The sequence below is a fragment of the Gracilinanus agilis genome, chromosome 2 (genome assembly GCF_016433145.1).
Source record: "Gracilinanus agilis isolate LMUSP501 chromosome 2, AgileGrace, whole genome shotgun sequence".
In the NCBI taxonomy this organism is placed as follows: domain Eukaryota; kingdom Metazoa; phylum Chordata; class Mammalia; order Didelphimorphia; family Didelphidae; genus Gracilinanus; species Gracilinanus agilis.
Genome location: NC_058131.1, coordinates 142,418,764 through 142,438,418, shown reverse-complemented (window position 1 = coordinate 142,438,418; position 19,655 = coordinate 142,418,764). Strand labels below are relative to the sequence as shown.

General features: G+C 33.1%; 1 protein-coding gene across 2 annotated transcripts in view; it reads left to right on the top strand.

The window, feature by feature from the left end:
• The window catches only part of RALGAPA2 (Ral GTPase activating protein catalytic subunit alpha 2), a 477,726-nt gene that overhangs the window by 317,917 nt on the left and 140,154 nt on the right, over positions 1-19,655 (top strand). For both annotated transcript variants that reach the window (XM_044663434.1, XM_044663433.1), the window contains exons 32-34: positions 3,671-4,439; positions 8,385-8,456; positions 13,594-13,717. In XM_044663434.1, the coding sequence (XP_044519369.1) occupies positions 3,671-4,439; positions 8,385-8,456; positions 13,594-13,717 (965 nt within the window). The remainder of the gene's footprint in view (positions 1-3,670; positions 4,440-8,384; positions 8,457-13,593; positions 13,718-19,655) is intronic.

Genomic DNA, 19,655 nt, shown 5'->3' with positions numbered 1-19,655 from the left:
CAGATAGTAGGATTTTGGTTTCTCATCCACTCTGCTCTTTGCTTCCATTTTGTGGGTGAGTTCAGCCCATTCAGAGTTATGAATACCACCTGATTAACTCATCATTTTGATTTCCTCTCCTAGTCCTACCCTTTCTTCTTTCAATCTTTCCTTCTACACCAGTGTTTTGCTTTTTGTCAATCCCCATAATCCCCACCCTTATTTTACTTCCCTTCCCACCATCTCCCTTCTTATTTTTCTTAAGCATCTCTTAAATTCCCTCCCTTTTCTCTTTGCCTCCCTTTTGGTACTCCCCGCCCCACTCCACTCATTGGTTTTTCCCTCTCAACTTCCCTGAAGGGTAAGATAGAATTTAATACCTCAATGGATGTAGATGCTCTTCCTTCTCAGGACTGATTCTAAGACTAAAGTTTAAGTATTACCTATTAGCACTCTCTTCCTCTCCTTCTTATAATAGTATTCTTCTTCTCCCCCTCCCATGCACCTCTTTATGTGGTATAAATTATACTGTTTTCTTCTTCCTTCCACTTTCTCTTGGTGCCATTTTCTTTTCCCTACTTTTCTTTTTATTTTATATATCGTCTTAAACCACTTAGTATCCCGACCTCTACCTATGAATAATTCTTCTAACTACTATGATAGAAAATATAGTTTTTGAGAGTTACAAATAACATCTTTCCATATAGGAATATAAAGAATTTCACCTTACTGAAACCCCTAATTTTTTTTCCTCCCTCTCTTTCTTATATACCTTTTCATGTTTCTCTTGATTTTTGTATTTAGGCATTGAATTTTCTGTTTGGTTCTGGTCTTTTATTTACAAATATTTGGAAATCTTCTATTTTTTAAATGCCCACACTTTTCCTTTCCTTTCTGTTTTTTTTTTAATTTTATTTTTTAGAAAAAAAATTTTTCCATGATTCCATGATTCATGTTCTTACTCTCTCTCTCTCAACCCCCCCCCCAACCCCTCGGTAGCCAATGCGAAATGCCCATACATTCCCCTCGAAATATATAGTAAGTTTTGATGGGTAGATGATCCTTAGTTGTAGACCCAATTTTCTTGCCTTTCTTAATATCATATTCCAAGCCTTGTGGTCTTTTAGTGTGGAGGCTGCCAGATCCTGTGTAATCCTGATTGGTACTCCTTAATATCTGAATTGTCTCTTTCTGGCTTCTTACAATTTTTTCTCCTTAGCTTGGAAGCTCTTGAATTTGGCAATTACATTCCTGAGGTTTGTCTTTTGAGAATTTAACGTAGAAAGTTATCTATGAACTCTTTAAATGTCTATTTTGTCCTCTTCTTCAAGAACATGAGGGCAATTTTCTTGGCTAATTTCTTGTTGTATGATGTCAGGGCTTCTCTTCATTTCTAAGTTTTCAGGTAGACCTATGATTTTCAAATTGTCTCTCCTGGACTTGTTTTCTAGGTCATTCATCTTCTTAATGACATATTTCATGTTTCCTTCTACTTTGTCATTCTTTTGACTTTGCTTTATTATTTCTTGCTGTCTTGTGAGATCATTAGCTGCTACTTGTCCAATTCTAGTCTTTAAAGACTATAGTTTTCAGCTATAATTTTTTGATTTTCCTTTTTGGTTTGTTCTATCCTGCTTTTCATGGATTCCAGCAGGTCAATTCTGGTCTCCAATTTGCTTATCATTTCATTTCATTTCTTGGCTTCTTTTGCCAAGGGGGAGATTCTTTTAAACTGTTATTTTCTTTTTCAGCTATTTCCCACTTTTCTTGCCAAGTTTCTCCTGTCTTTCTTATTTGGTTCTCAAACTCAAATTTTGTTTCCTGGAGAGCTTGTGACAAAACTCCCTTTTTTTTTTTTTTTGAAACTTTGGATGTGTTTGCTTGTTTGTCACCCTCTGCTGTCTCCTCTGCAGTCAGCTACTTTTCTCCATAGAGGTTATCCAGTGTCTGAAGCGTTTTCTTGCTGTTTTTGGTAGTTGTAAATTGTAGTTCTTTCGTGTTGGTGGCCATAGCTATGTTGTTTTTTTTCCTCCCTTCCCAGCCAGAAGTCTCAGTGAGGAGGATAGGCAGATCTCTGTGTATTGAGCGACAAAGCATTTTTTACCCTGAGGCTATTTTACAGTTTCCACTGCAATTGCTGTGGGCAGCCCCTCTCTTGTCTGTTCTGTGCCCTACCTCTGTGTTCCTCAGCCTTCTTGGGTCCCAAGTCTCACTGCTGTCAGGGGTAAGTCTTTGTTGTCCTCAGCCAGCCCCTGAGAACCTAGAGATTGTCCTGTGCTCACTCTGACTCTGATGTGGTAGTTGGAATAGGGGAGAGGTGAACAGCTTGCCTTTTGATAGGAATAATTTTAACCCCTTATAGCGTGGAAATGCCCAAACCCTGCCTACCTACAAGAATGTGCCCTTTGGATAAACCCCTTCACTTGTCTGATTTTTGTTTTTGCCCTCAAAAGGACACTTTATATTGGTTGGTGGTGAGGAGAAGAAGACCCTTGCTTCTACTCTGCGGCCGTCTTAGCCCAGAAGTCCTATTGTCAATCATTGTTGATTTTAATGCTGCAGTTTCTTTTTTAATTATTCCTTCATTTCTTTTCCCACCTCCTTAATTAAGACTTCATTAATTCTTACTCAGACTAGTATTAGCCTCCTAGGTGACCTCCCTTACTACAAATTATCCCTAATACCATTGCCAAAGGAATTTTCCTAATGCAGTGTTTGTCCCTTCTAATTCCATGTCATGTTCTTGAATTGTTTCTCTGTTCTGTCATCTTGTGTAATTGTCATTGTCTTTACATTAAGATTAAATGTTTTAGCCCTCTGTTCAAATCCCTCTGTGGTCTGGTTGTACTCTGGAAAGGATTTTGTCTGTCTTTTGCTATTTTACAGTCCCTCACTGACTCAGCTTAACTCTTCTACTAACCATCTCCTGATCTTATTCCATGCTCTCCTGTTGTGAGTTTTTGTACTGTCCATTCTTGCAATGGGCTATTCCTTAAGCATTTCTAATTATTGAAATACCTACCTTCTTTAAAAGCCACATCAGGTATGTTCTTCATGAAAATTTTTCTATTTCCTTCAGCAAGAATTGATACTTCACTCCTTAGATTTTTCAGCCCTCACATACCTCTTTTCACCAAACTTCTTATATTCTAACAATTTCTATCTTATAATTGTGTTATTTCCCTTACCCCTTTACACTGTTGTAAACTCCTTCATGGCAGGAACTGTAAATCTATTGAACAAAGTTTTTGCCTCATAAATGTAACTGAAAAATATAGTGGGCAAAATAACTTATTTTAGATACAGTGAAGAAAAGAATGTTTTTATACTTCATTGTGTGACTAATATTTAAGACAAAGTCTTATAAAGTAAGCTCTAAATAAGTGCTGGTAACAAACTAAAATTTTCCTAGTTTGCTGGAAACTTAAATGCCATTTATAACAATATTTCTTTGGGAAATATATTTCAAGTTCCATATGTAAATGATCTTTCTGTAGGTTGGGGACTGTCTGTATAATCAAATTTTCTTGGAAAGTAAGTTTGAATAGTTCTTTGAAAGAATCCATGACAGAATTGAAAATAGGGGTGCCAAAATTTAAAGAAAAATCTATAAACTAAATTATAGATATGTTGGTGTTTTTTACATAATAGATTTCTGCCATCTCTGATCATTCTTTTTTCATTTTTATAGAAAAACGGAGGAGAAGTTTGGAATTAATCCCTCTGACTGCCCGTATGGTGATGACACATCTAGTAAACCACTTGAGTCACTATCCACTCAGTGCAGGCCCTGCCATTCTTCACAGCCTTGTTAGTGAAAATCATGACAATGCATACTTTGAGTCACCTGAGCTCTCTTCTGAAGTCTTCAGAAGTCCAAACCTACAGTTGTTTGTATTTAATGACAATACCCTTATGTCTTATCTTCAAATTCCTACAGAAAGAGCAGAAGAGAGACCATCAGGCCCACTCTCTGATGTCAGGCTTATTGTGAGAGATATCTCTGGAAAATATTCTTGGGATAGCAAAATATTATATGGACCTTTGGAAGGCTGCTTTACACAAAACAGAACGAATAATTCATTTGTGATTTCTGACAGTAGACAGCAGACATTTGAACCTGAGAAAGAGTTTTCTCAAATTGAAGAAGTAGATGATGTGCTTGACAAATTACTTGAAAATATTGGCAATGCCAGCCCTGAATGTCTTTTGCCATCCCAGATAAACCTAAATGTTCCTTCACCATCCCCATTTGGAATGAGTCAATGTCAAGAAAAAGAGATCATCAAAGCAATATTATATCAGAATGCCCAAGAAGAAGAATATGTACATAGGTGCAGGTCTGATGTTACAATGAATGTTCCCAGTGAAGAACAGCCTGTTCCTTCTGAGCCACAAGGTCCATTTTATTTCTGTAGATTACTGCTGAATGACTTAGGAATGAATTCTTGGGACAGAAGGTATGATTCACTACAGAATTTCATTTTCTTTTATTTATCTTTAATCTGTTTCACTTTATCATAATTTTATTTTTATATATTTTCTCATTTTTCACATTTTATGTTTATTTCAATAGCCACATTATAGGTATGGATGTTTTTACTAAATTTAAAATATTAACAAAATTAATAGTACAGTCCCAATTCTTGGGTTCAATTCTAGTCCTGTAATATAAAAGTAATATCTAGCTTTCTCTCAGTTATTTGTTCAGTATGTCTGCAGTTTTATTTAATTTTTGAAGTTACATAATTTAGATTAAATTGCTGATTGTTAGATCTCAAAAAGTTACCTCTGATGTTAGTATTCTATGCTAATATGACTTAGTTAGATCTTATGGAAAAAGCACTGAGTTTGTGATTATTTGTATTTGAGGCCTTATTCAATAGTTTCCATTTAAATTTTTACCTTGAGCAAATTATTTGCTATTTCTGAGTATTGGCTTCCTCATAGGTAAAATAGGCATATTAGTATTTGTGCCATTTACTTTACAGAAATCATAGAATTTTGTAATCAGAACAAGATTTTAAAGATCATTGACTCAAATCTCTTATGTAATGTGAGAAGACAAAGGAGTGCTTTACCTTACAAAAAGAAAACTTAGAGGAAATGTTAAATGTCTTCATTTATTTAAAAGATCCTCTGTGGGAAAGTCTGGGCTTCTGTTATATAGTTACAGGTAGAATTAGATAGAATTAAGACCAATAGACTAAAGTTACAAAGAGTCCGGACCCACCTCAGTGTTAAGGAGAATATTCTAATATTTTGTTTTTAAAAATCCAGTCCTTTCTTAAAAGTATTGAGTTTTCTCATGATTTTGGAGTATTTGATGAGAGGCTGGATGACTTCTAGTAAGCATTTTGTAGCCAAAATTTTGAAGATCAAATCTGGTGTGAATTGAGAATTAGAACAGGAAAACAGGAAACCAGAGTTCCATATCCTGGCTATAATATTTATTACCTGTGTGATCATAGACAAATCACTCAACTCTCACATGATCTTCACTTCACTCATCTGGTAAAGCACTTCAAAAATTTAAATGTATTATGTAAATGTGACTTTATTATCATCATTATGTAATGAAAAATCATTATGTATAAGTTATTATTATACAATTTCTTATTAATGGATCTTTAGAGGTCCTCATGTAGGAATCTCTTCCATCATGTCCTTTAGTTCATTTCTCATGAGCTTATTGCCTCAAAAGGCTATATTTTAAACACTTGATACATTAACAAATTCTTTCTTATCCAAAACATAAATTTAATACTTTGTAACTTCTTCCCATTGGTCCCAATTTTTCTCTGGGGAGATAATTTTGTTAAAAAAAAAGATATAACCTTGTTATATACAATTTATTTCTTAATGATTCCATTTCTCTTCATCACTGATTCATTTTCTTAATATTAAAAAAACACTCATTTAACATTATATTCCAGAATTTTACTTTCTGTTAATGATAATAGTGATGACAATGATGATTCCTTTCTTTTATAGTTAGCAAAACATTTTTGCAAAGATTATCTCATTTAATTCTTAACAAAATTTGGGTAGATATGACCTTTTTTGAAACCCTAGTTGGAAACTGAGGAGTCTGAGGCTTAGAAATTAAGTGACTTGTCCACGGTTAAACAGCTAACTAAATATTTGATGTAGAATTTGAACTCAAATCTTCCTAACTCCAAATCTAGCATATTCCATTTTGAATCTATCTGTGTTTAAAAATTAATCTATGTCATCTATGCTTTATTTTTCTTCCTTTTTTGAAAAAAGGAACATGTTTTATCAGATAATTCAAATCATCAGTAGATGTACGTACCCATTCTCATTTATCTTCAGGCTTCTGCACCCTTCCCTTTCTCATTGACTTCTCAGAAACTCAAAGAGAGGTTCTATGATTATATCAACAAGGGCTTTGTGAAATGGGGGAAAAAAGATTTAGAATCAAAGAACAATTGTTGAAAGCCCAGTTCTTTTTATTTCGAGAAGTGTTTGTAAAATGATAAGTTTGGGCCAGATAATGTCTAAGGTTTATGTCAGCACCTAATCTGATCCAATGAGCATGTAATCATAATTTTAGAATGATTGTCTACTCCAATCCTCTCATTTATTTCAGAAAACACTGAGTTTTAGAAAGATTAAGTGGCATGCTTAAAGATCATATCCCTAATTATGAGTAGGATTTTAAGTTTTCTAGCATCTTACTTTCTATTTCACCACATAAGACATTTTTATCCCTTTCTCCTCCTTTCTTGATCCTCACTTCTCAGATGGCTGATTTGTATTCTGAATCTGTTAGTCACTCTAAACCTAGAAAATGTCCTCACATTTAGGCTTTGACTTTAGCTTGCTTACCAATTTCTGACTTGCTTGGCACTCCTTTTTGGCACCTGGATAATCCCACCTTAGATTGCTCATATGGGTTCCAGTGACCAATTGACCTGCTTCTGCAGGACCCACTGTGTTCTGAACGGTGACCCTTTCTAGTCCTTCCATTCTCTGCTTTCCCATTTGGATCTTCTCTCTTGTATTTCTTACTTGCTGATTTCTATTTCTCTCCTATAGTCTCCTTAGATTGCTATTTTTTAATCCTTGACCTGTACTGTTTTGCAAAACAGATAAAACTGACCTTTTCTGATACAAATATTTAAAGTACTCTGTATTTAGCTGAATTATACTTCAACTGGTATTAAAATTAATATTCTTTATTATCCTTTCTGCCCATTTTGAAGTTTAATCTGGAAAAACTTTTTACAGCAATATCACTTTACTTTTCTCACCATTTATCCTCACCCAATTATTCTTTACCATATTTCTATATTCACTAAGGTCTTACACTAGTGCCTATCTCATCAGAGTCTAGAGGTTACCTTATTTCTCAATTAATACCTTATACTTGACTAGAAGCTCTGTCAGATCCTAACAATCAGTCAAGAAGTCAAGTTCAGATGTCAAGATTCTAGTCTGGTTATGGGGCAGTGTGCATCATTGTAAGCACCATTCTAACTAATGTCAGATATTTGCCATAATGATCTGTTACTTGTAGGGAGGTGACCTTTGGTATTAGTGGACGAAGTACTCATACTTATAATTCCCTGAAGTATTGAAGTGTATAATGTCTGTTTATTTAACATGCCATGTGCCACTCTCCTCTGTCTTCATGAAGCTATGTTTCTTTCCCTGTGTTCTGATTATGAGTCCTATTCCTCCTTGTTGTCTTTCTTTGACTTGAAGTAAATTTGTCTTCTGCATATCTTATACATATTTGCTTGTATGTGCATATATATCTGTTTATGATTATATACATATGTGTGTATTTATAGTTTAAATGCATTCACTTAATAATGTTTGCCACCACTAGTATTAACTGGTTTTTCTGAGAATCAAGGTGATGTAAGAGTACTGAAATCAGAAGACCCAGGTACAAATTCCAGCTTTACCATTTTCTAGTTTATGACTTTAGGCAAGTTAATTAGCCTCTGAATCTATTTTCTCAATTTGAAGAATGTTTACTAATTATACCAGGCACTGTACTAGGCACTAGAGATATAAAGAAAATTAAAAACAGTCCCTGTCTTCAAGGAACTTTCATTCTACTTGGGAAAAAATTCTCAAAATTTTCACACTACTAATTGTATTACCTACCTCATGAAATGACTTTGTGGGAAAAAAATCTAACATACAAAGTACTTTTTAGATCTGCATAGTGCTAGAAAATTGATTATAATAATAATACCATAGTGTATATTAATTGTAGTATGCTAACTTAAAGCATTTACAAAACTTACATTTAAATCTGTTTGGTTCATTTACTTTTTTATATTGAAATATATAAAAGGAATAGTCATTACATAGTACTTTGTTTTTGTTTCACATGATATATCTTCCCAATTTTTTTGTTGTTATAGAAAAAATTTTCATCTGCTGAAGAAAAATTCTAAATTGTTGAGAGAGTTAAAAAATTTGGACTCACGTCAGTGGTATGTAATTCTATTTGAAAATTACTTTCATTCTTATTGTATCTTCTGAGAACATGCATAGTTGTCACTTCAGTATTCTGATAAATCTATGATATTAATAGTGTGCAAAATTCTTTAAAGTACAAATTGCAAGTTATCTGTGACTTCTTTTCCTATATAACTCTTTTCTATGTTCTTCCATAAATCCTCTCTTTGACCCCAACCAATGTCCAGGATATTTCCTCTACTTCTTTTGATATTGTGTGTACCACTGTACAACACAGATTATCCTTATAGGTATTTCACTTTGTATAGCTGGACCATCTCATTTTCTGGCCATTTATCTCTCAGAGGACAAGTTTGATACTGCATGAAGGCATAAATACAGGAGGTAAACCTGCAGAAAAGCAGACATCTTCACAAAAAATATTCTGATTATTCCAATAATCTATCAATGTGCATATCAATCCTCATTTATACATCTGATATCTCTGTAATGTAATCATTGTATTTATTATCTTAACTATAGAGTTCAAAATTGTTCTTCTGTAAAATGCTACAGGATGGACTCTCTTTTTCAAAGTGCTAGAATTCTTAGGTCAATAGTCCTCCTTTACCAAACCTATGTTAACTTCTGTGTCTGTGCTATATAGTTTAGCAATGTTGCTGAAATATTTTAGGACCTACATTAGGTAGAATCCCTTATCTATTATGTAAAACACAATCTTTAAATAGAAAAATTATTATGTAGATTATGTAAATCATATCTTTTCTCAACCCCATTTGTGCATTTTTAATACTTAACTTTCAGAGATTATATTCTTTTTTATATTGTTTGCTGAAATAATGCATTTTTAGGTGAAATGGCCAAATAAGGTTATTTTCAACGTCTTCCTCATCTAAAGTCCTACATCCTAGATTTAGTAACAACTTGGAGTCCCCTTTGTAGGAGACAGATTAAATAACTTTTAAAAAATAAAGAGGAACTTGTAAAATGACTATATCCTGACATGTCATGACATGCCTAAATTTTAACATCTGAGGAAATTAAAGTTTTTATTCTTAGAAAAAATTTAAAAGCATAAAGTATAAAAGGCTTAGCTATATGCCTCTATTTCTGTCTTGAAGCTCTTTTAAGTATTAAGGTAACAAATGTCTATGGAACATCTACTGTTCTTTATATGATTGTGTTTAGTGCATCTTTTTTCTTTCTTTTGTATGTTTCTTAAAATAACAGTTCTTCAGTGGGGTATCATTTATAGGTTTGTTTTCCCTTTTCCATTTAGCTATAGGTTCTCATTAAAACAGGTGTAATAGGTCTTCCAAGTTCAGTGCTATTTTTAAGGGAATGAAAATGGTTTGATTTATATTTCCATTATTTGGACTTCAAACCTATATTACTAGTATGGTTTTTTCCCCCTTTGAACAAAAGTATAGAAGATTATAAGCATGAGAATCAGTATTTAAAATTATTTTTTTAATATTTAGATTTTCTTCATTAAGGTCCCTAAAAAAATGGGAAGGGGACACATTGTATATTGATTCTACTCGTTTTATAAATCTTTTTTCTAAAGAGTCATCCTTATTGTATTCCAGATAATCTCTTTCAACATTTACCTTTATATACAGATTTTACATTTCTTCCCATTCACTTTATTTCTTCTTCTCTTTATACTGCACTTTTTCAAAATTCCTGTGTACTTAGTGCATTTCAAAATGTAGTTAAGGCTTTCTATCTTGAAAGCAAACTTGCCTTCTTTAAACTTTTAGATATACATATGAAAGACATAATTTAAGTCTGAGATTTTGAAAGTTTCAGAAGGCTTGAAGGCTAAATTTGTCTCATCTGCCAGTCCTATGACTTAGTTTTCTATTATGATGAGTCCTTTAGAAATACATTTGTTGAGAGATATATTATACTTTAAAATTCATTAAGATAGAAAAAATTAATATTTCTCCAAATATCAAATACCTATATTGTCATTTTAAATTTTCTTAGTTCCTGGTTCACAGGGAAATATTTTTGATGACTATAGAAATGTGGATTTGAATAAGAATATTTTTAAGCCTGCAAACACTAACATTCATAGCAATTTCTTTTTTTTTTTTTTAATTTTAAACCCTTAATTTCTGTGTATTGACTTATAGGTGGAAGATTGGTAAGGGTAGGCAATGGGGGTCAAGTGACTTGCCCAGGGTCACACAGCTGGGAAGTGTCTGAGGCCGGATTTGAACCTAGGACCTCCTGTCTCTAGGCCAGGCTCTCAATCCACTGAGCTACCCAGCTGCCCCCCATAGCAATTTCTTATTTTTTCTCTTATCCTATTTCTTATTTTCAGCTATTTTTTTAACCTGCTTTGGTGTTAGAGAAAGAATAAGTTCACTTTTTAAAATTCTGTATAATGAACAGTGATTTCTATTATGTCCCAGGCATTCTCCATCACTGAGCAAGTGAAATAGATTTCCAAACTTGAATTTTTATGTATATCCTTTCTTATTCCATGCACTCCATGTTAAGCAAATAAAAAGTCATCTTGCAACTATGACTGATTTGTTTAGTCTCAATAGACTTTAGCTATGTGAGGTACAATTGAATTTGTTCCCTGGAGTGCTGTTGCACTTATAAAATATGGCTTTGAAAAGCTTATTGGCAAATCCTCTGTCCCCCCCAATTAACTTTTATTTAAACCTCCATCCCTTGGATTTCATGTTCCTTAATGACTAAAAAAGAGTACCAACTTCTGTCCCTGTAATTTATTTTTTCACTAGTTCTTTTTGAAATCAAGTAAACATATTCTGTAGTTGTACATCTCTCAGTTTGCAGGTGGAATCATAGCTTAATCTACTTTCACTAATAGTATTTTTCATTGTTTTACAACCTTTATTAAAAATAATTCTTCCGGGGGCAGCTGGGTAGCTCAGTGGAGTGAGAGTCAGGCCTAGAGACAGGAGGTCCTGGGTTCAAACCCGGCCTCAGCCACTTCCCAGCTGTGTGACCCTGGGCAAGTCACTTGACCCCCATTGCCCACCCTTACCACTCTTCCACCTATGAGACAATACACCGAAGTTAAAGGGTTTAAAAAATAAATAAATAAATAATTCTTCCTATGTAAACTGATTTCCTCCTCTAGTAGAATTACAGTATTATCTTTCCCTGTTCTTAGTAAATAAAAAGAATATCACATCACCATGATTTAAAGAATATACACTTTTGGTTTGCCATTCTCTATATATTTTAATTATAATTTTAAAATGCAGCTAATTAAATTAAAATCATAAAATCCTTATTATATACAAAGAATTGTGCCAGATACAGGGTATACTTAATGAATAATCATTTTTACTGCTTAAATAGTAATAATCTTACAAGTATATATTAAGATAAAGGTAAGGTTGCTATTTTTTGAGTACATCTATAAGAGAAAGAAAAAAAAGCATAAAGAAACAAGCATAAACATTTTTGTTTTGTTTTGTTTTTTATCCAAAAAGGTTGTTCTGTGAGTTTCTATATTGCCCACTTATTCCCATAGTCTGGTGCATGTAAAATATTATTGATATTGTATAGTAGCATTACAAACACATTATATGCATTTGAGAGTTTAACAAAGTCAGCTGTGAGTTAAAAAGCTGGGCAACTTTCTATAGTCCTTAAGTTTAAAAGATGTGAAATTTGTTGAATTTTTAGCATTAAAGGTCATTACTTCTTACTCCAGTAACAGATAGCTATTCATGATTGAAATTATAATTTCAAGGAATTACCAGTCAGAATTTAAGAACCTCATATTTCAAAAGTAAAACATCTGAAATTGAAACAGAATGAACAGATGCATATCAATTAGGACCAAGAGTTTTATAAATACTACATTTACATTTCCTTTGACTGCTTCCAGATTATCACAAAGATTTTTAATTTAACATAGATTGAGTTATATGCAAAGAACTGGAGATTATTCAAGTTTTTGATTTTTTAATATGACTTTAGATTATGTGTTTTCTAGGCATAGTAGAGCATGTGTATAATCTCAGCTAATAAGGATGCTAAAACTGGTGAGTCTCTTGAGTTATAGTGTTCTGAGCTGCCATAGGCTTTATTGATTGAGTATCCATGCTAAATTTGTCGTGAATATGGTGAGCTCTTGGTTAAAAGGGGGACCATTGGGTTTACCGTATAACAAGGAGTGAATCAAAACAGGTCAGATATAAAACAAGTCAGAGCTTTCATGCTGATTAGTAGTGTAAAGAGGTCTTGAGTTGCTTGGTCATTTGAGCTTGGTTAAGATAAGGAGACCCAACCTCAAATGATCATAGGTACCTATATTGTAATTCCATTTGATTCCATATATCTTTATCATGCCTTAGCTAACAATAGGTAAAGGTATATGTTTGCAATGGTATCTACCAGCTTCAATAAGTTTGCATTTAGAACATTTTTAGACCACTTAAGGAAATATATTTTCTGCCAACTGTCACCAAATATTTCTGAATCCCCATAATATACACACTTCATAATACTCCTTAGAAATCATAGTCTAAAGTATTCCTTCTCCCTAGTTAATAAATCCTTTCACCCTACCTTATTTTTCTTCTCTAAAGATTTATCTGAGGTTTGATAAATCATAATTAATAGGATGAAAATGTGTATTTATGTTGTTTGTATCTATAGAAATGTTTTAAAACCCTGCTGTGTTCTAGGTTACATACATTGTTCATAAGAATTTTTTCATTTAATCTTTGAGTCTCAAAGAACTGGCCAACAGAAAAAAAATCAGTTATTTTGGCACCTGCAGCATCATGTATTAATTGGGAGAAATAAAATTTATTTCATGAGATGTAGAAGAAATAATTTCCATTAATCACTAAAAAATTAATGAAATAACAATGATAATCAGGATAGCAACACTAGTTAAAATAACAAGAAAATATGACTTTTTTAGCTATGTGTCATGTCTCAAAATGTAAAATTACATAAGAATGTAAAATTTAGAGTAGGTTTTTTTTCTGTTACAAAGGTGAGCTGACATGTTCCTAAATTAAAATGGAAGAGGAAATTCTAAACTGTGTGACAGAGGAAATGATATAAAGATCTATTTTTAAGAAAGTGCCCCATCTTTCACTTTCTTATAAATATTCTTCCTTTCAATTTGCTTCTAATCCACAGTCGTGAAACACACAAGATTGCAGTGTTTTACATTGCTGAAGGACAAGAAGACAAGTGCTCAATACTGTCAAATGCAAGAGGAAGTCAGGCATATGAAGACTTTGTTGCTGGGCTTGGTTGGGAGGTAATTCATTCAATGGATATTATTGAGTGAAATTAAAACTTTTGTGTGTATGTGCATTGTATGTAAAATTGTTGCCTCATGAAGTCTGCTTTAGAAGTACTTGTAGTATCAAGAATTTTTGAGCCTTATTTTATAATTGAAGTCTGAACATTTGTATTTCAAAACTTATTTGCCACTTTTTAGCAACTTTAAAAATACAAAATATAATAGAATTATAGTGGAATGAGAATTGGATTTTATTTCATTTGGACCTAAGTTCATATACTACTTCTAACAAGTAGCTATGTGACATTAAGCAAGTCACTTAACCTGTCTAAGCTTCATATCTCTCATCTGCACAGAGAGAGGAAATAATCCTTGTTATACCTTCTAGAAAGGATTACTATAAGGATGAAGATAATATGTTTAAAATACTTTCAAAAATGTTCAAGTTATGTGATTGTTAGATACTTGTAACAGTTTCTAGTAATGATTCAATTAAACATTTATTTGTGTCTGTTGATAAGAAAATAGCTGGAATATAACATATTTCATACTACTGTGAAAGTCTGTTGTGGGACATGATATAAATAGATGATTATAACAAAAAAATAGACATTACATATGTGTTAGAGAAGTACAAATTAATATGCACTATGAAATCTGAAAGAGGAGAGAGAGAGATCTGAAAAACTTTAATGGAGATGATAGTATGAGTTGGTCTTCAAAGGCTGGATGTGTATTCAAAAGGAGGAAAAAATATGGAAGTGATTTTAGGCATACAAAACACATAGTCCTCTACCACCATATTATTTTGACATAATCTGAATTGGAAGGAAAAAGGAGATCTTTAGCTGGGATGATAGCTAGTAGTACAGTAAGAGCAGTAAATTGGGGTTGCCTTACAAAGAAACAATGGCTTTAATGGGGAAGAGAGATTAGAAAAGAAGTCAAATACTAGAAAGATGGAATGAATAAGATATAATGGGGAAAAATATGAAAGAAAGTGAGTTCTCTTAATTGGATTGAGTATCCATTGAAACTCAGATTCTAAGATTCATGGAGTACTCATCATGAAAAGTATGTTATTGAATCATGTTCTTAAAGTAAGGCTTATAAGTAGACTTGTGATTTCACTGTTATGGAGAAATCCGAGGTGGGTCAGGAAAGCCCCTAAACTTTCCCAAAATTTCCCTTTAAAGAACTTTAAGATAATGCCTCAAATCAAATTGGGGAACAAGAGAGCCAATAAAAGGACCAGATAAGACATTTTTCCAACCCAGGACAACTTGGGTTTGGGCAGGAGAGTCTATGACATTGGGTTGGGGACTGACCCAGAATGCATTTGGCAACACCTGCAGCCTGCCTTAGCATTAACTGTGAGAGCAGCTACAGCAGCTACTTTGAGAATTCTCAGCCCAGACATAGCAAAGGGTCAGACAACTGGTCAAAAGAGATTACAAGGGATCCATTGCTGTTCCTGGGTACAAGCAATGGTGATTTGCACATTTTGTACCCATGTACAGTTTTGGGTCACAGTTCCAGGACCAAGAGGACCTTTAATCCTTGCAAGTACAAAGGAACAGAGACCGTTCCTAAGTAAAGGATGGACCAGGACAGCAGTAGACACACTTCTTCCCAGCTCATTCCACCATGGAATCACTGAGAAATTGCAGACTCCCAGACGAGCTTTGAAAACAGCAGCCAAAAAAAAAAAAAAAAAAAAAAAAGCCTAAATCTCAGCACAGTACCTCTCCATCTCTGGCTGAATGGAGCTTGTCTTTATCATAACATTTAAAGTCAAGAAATAAACTGGGAAAATTAGTCAAGAAATAAACTGGGGGTGAAAAAAAAAAACTTGAATATAAAAAGTTACTATGGTATCAGAGAAGACCAAGACAAAAACTCAGACGACAACAAATATAAAAACAGCTACAAGCAAGATTGCAAAGAAAAATGCTAATTAGACACAAAACCAAGAAGAATTCCTGGAAGAATGAAGAAAGTGAAGAGTTGTAGAGGAAAATTTTGGAAAAGAAAATTAATGGCTTGGTAAAAGAGTGACATAAAAAAAATACTAAAGGAAATAACACTTCAAAAAAAAGGGATTGGCCTATTGGCAAAAGAGACCAAACAATTCACCAAAGAAAAAAATTTCTTATAGCTTTCTAAGGAAAATGATTACTTTCAAATTAGAAGTGATCAAAATATGAAATATGTCATTGAAAAAACAAGTGACTTGGAAAACTGGTCAAGGAGAAATAAAATTTAAGGATTATTGAACTATTTGAAAGCTGTGATCAAGAAAAGAACCTAAACATCATATTTTCAAGAAATTGTAAAGGAAAACTTCCTTGATCTCTTTGATCAAGAGAGTGAAATAGAAATTTAAAGAATCCACCAATCACCTCTTAAAAGAAATCCCCAAATGAAAATTTGTTGGAATATTATAGCTAAATTCCAGAGCTCAGGCCAAGGAGAAACTATTACAAATATCTAGAAAGAAACAATTCAAATATAATGGAAATGTAGTCAGGATAAGACAAAATTTAGCAATATCCACTTTGAAGGAGCAGAGAGTTTGGATATGATGTTCTCTGAGGCAAAGGATTTAGGGTTAAAATCAAGAATACCCTATGCAGAAAAACTGAGTATAATAATCCTTCATGGGGAAAAACAGATATTTAATGAAATAGAGAGCTTTCAAGAAACCCTACCGAAAAAGGCCAGAAGTAAAGAGAAAATTTGATACTCAAACGTAATTCTCAGAAGAAGCATTGAAAGGTAAACCTGATGGCTGTGGGAAGGGGTTGGGAGGAGAGGAGGGAAAGAACATGATTCATGTAACCATGGAAAAATACTCTAAATTAAATTAATTAAATAAATAAATGTAAATTCTTAAAAAAAAAAGATAAACATGAAAGAGAAACCATAAAGGACTGGATAATGTTAAACCATTTCAATTCCTATATGAAAAGATTTATCACATATAAGCTCTTTATCTTTTATTCAGGCAGTTAGGAATATACATAGACAGAAGCCATAAGTATACATTGATTATGTTGGTACAATCTCCAAAAAAAGAAGAATAATGAGTAAGAAAGAAGAATGTGCTGGGAGAATGGGAAAGAGAGAGGTAGAATGGAGAAAAATTTCTTACATAAAACAGACTTTGAAGGAAAAGCATTTACAAGAGGGGGAAATAAGGGTCCTGGGCAGTAATACTTGCATCTCACACTCATTGGAATTAATACAAAGAAGGATCAATATATGTAAACACTCATTTGGACATAGAAATCTATCTGAGGAGAGGAAGGGGCAAAAGAAAGGGGTGGGGCAATAAACAGGAGGGTGGATTAAAGGAGGTGATGATTAGAAGCAAAATAGACTTTTGAGAAGGGACAGGATTTAAAAAAAGAGAAAAAATGGAACAGAGAAAAATACATGGGTGGTAATCATAAATGTGAATGGGAATATGAGCTCACCATCAGAAAAAACAGGTAACAGAATGGATTAGAAACTAGAATCCAACAATATCTTGTTGAAAAGAGACACTTGAAACAGAAAGACACACACAGTTAAAATAAGGGACTAGAGCAGAACCTATTACCCCTCAGCTACAATAAAAAATACTGGGTTATCAATTATGATCTCAGACAAAGTAAAAGCAAAAATAGAACTTATTAAAAGATATAATTGGGGAAATTATATTTTGCTAAAAGATGAATATTGGTGTGTCAAAATTTGCCCAAAAAAACAAGCATAACTCAGGTGGTGTGTCACTTCAAGAAAAAAACATAATTTAGTAGTATCTATAGTTTAAATAACAAAAATGTATAATTGTAATATATAACTGTTTTTAATAAACCAAAAACTGATTATTTAACTTACCTGCTTAGTGACAGTTGTTTTGGCCTACAGACCTCTGGCACAGAGTTTCAACACTATACTACAGCAAATGTTTCATCCTCGGCACATGGCCCCATACTTCTCTGTATGTGGCCTCATGTCATCGAAAATGGCTACGTGTGTCAGTGCTGACATGCATGTCATAAGTTTGCCATCAGGTATATAGGCCATGAAGTAGTATCATAAAATTTATAGCGATTTTTACTGATATCATATATATGGGACTGAGTCAATTTTATAAAAATAAGACATTCCCTATTTAATAAATGGTCACGGGAATATGAACTTGCAAGATTCAGAAGCAGAAGTCAAAGATATAATCTATTGTCCTATGAAAACACATTCTAAATAGAGAAATTAAATTAAAGCAACTCTGAGGTACCACTTCATACTTATCAAAAATGAAAAACATTGGAAGGGCTAAGAGAAACTAGGGTACCAATGTACTGAGAGTTCTGAATTGATCCAGCCATTAGGGAAAACAATCTGAAATTATACCCAAAGGCAAACCCATTGGCCCAGCATTACCACTACTTGGTTTATACCCCAAAGATATCAAATAAAAAAGAAAAAGAACTCATATGTACAAAAATATTTATAGCAAGTCTCTTTGTGGTGGCAAAGAATTGAAAATTAAGGAGATACTCATCCATTGGGTGGGGAATGGCAGGACAAATTGTTATATATGAATATAATAGAATATTATTGTGCTATAAGAAACAACAAACAAGATATTGATAAAAAAAAACCTGGAAAGATTTATATGAAATAATGCAAAGTGGAGAGAACTGAAACAGGAGATCATTGTGCATAGTATTAACAATGTTGTAAGGAAGGTCTTGCTTTCTCTAATCAATACAGTGATCCAAGGCAATTCTAAAGGATTCCTGATGAAGGCTTGGTGGATAGAGCACCAAGTCTAGAGATGAGATACTAGGTTTAAATCTCGCCTCATATACTTCCTAGCTATGTGACCCTAGAGACAATTCACTTGATGCCCATTTCCTACTCCATATCATTCCTTTGCCTTGGAGCTGATGCTTATTATCAATTTGAAGAGAAGTTAAGGTTTAAAAAAAAAAGAAAACCGATGAAAAAATTTTATTCACTTCCAGAGAGAGAAGTTATAAATTCTGAGTGCAAATTGAAGTATAACTTTTCAGTTTACTTTTTTGTGATATGACATACAGAAATATATTTTGCATTATTTCACATATATAAATGATAGCATATGGCTTACCCTTTCTGGGATATGGGAGATGTGGGAGGGAGCAAGAAAATCTGGAACTCAAAAATTTTTTCAATGAGACTGTTAAAAATAAATAAATAATGCCTTTATTGGGGTGGGTGCCATTCTCAAATGAAGAAATTTTTCTACCTATTCAGGTTAGTACCATCTCTGCAATTTATAGTCTTAGACAGTTACCTAGAACAGAGGACTGCATGCTATCACCTAATGGCCAATCTTGCCTGCCTCTTTTTATATAAAAGTAAGATTTTTATATATTTTTTTAAAATATAGAACAACTGTTCAAACATGTAAAAAACATTTTTAGCATAAGGCAATACAAAAAAATAGACGTAATCTTCTGATCTCTTATCTAGAGTCATGAGAAACTTAGTAATTTGCTAAAGACATCCAGTCATCCAGTGTGTATCAGTTTGAACCTACATCTTCCTAATGCCTATGGGAGAATATGCTTCAAAGTCAGGGCTATTCTAAAATCAGAAATTTCTAAGAAGTCTAGACATAATCAAAACTAAAGGTTCTTAACATGAGGGGTCCTTAAACTTGTTTGCTTTTGTTTTTAATACATTGATAACTGTATTTCAATGTAATTGGTTTTCTTTGTAATCTTACATATTTTGCAGATTTAAAAATGTTCTGAGGAGGAGTGCATTGCCTTCCACCAGTCTGCCAGAGTGTTCCATAACACACAAATATACAAAAATGTTAAGAATCCCTGATCTGTTGTAATTTTTATTCATTTCACTTTAGTTTTCTTTTAATAATATAGAACAATTTAAGAAGTATGGATTTGTATAATGG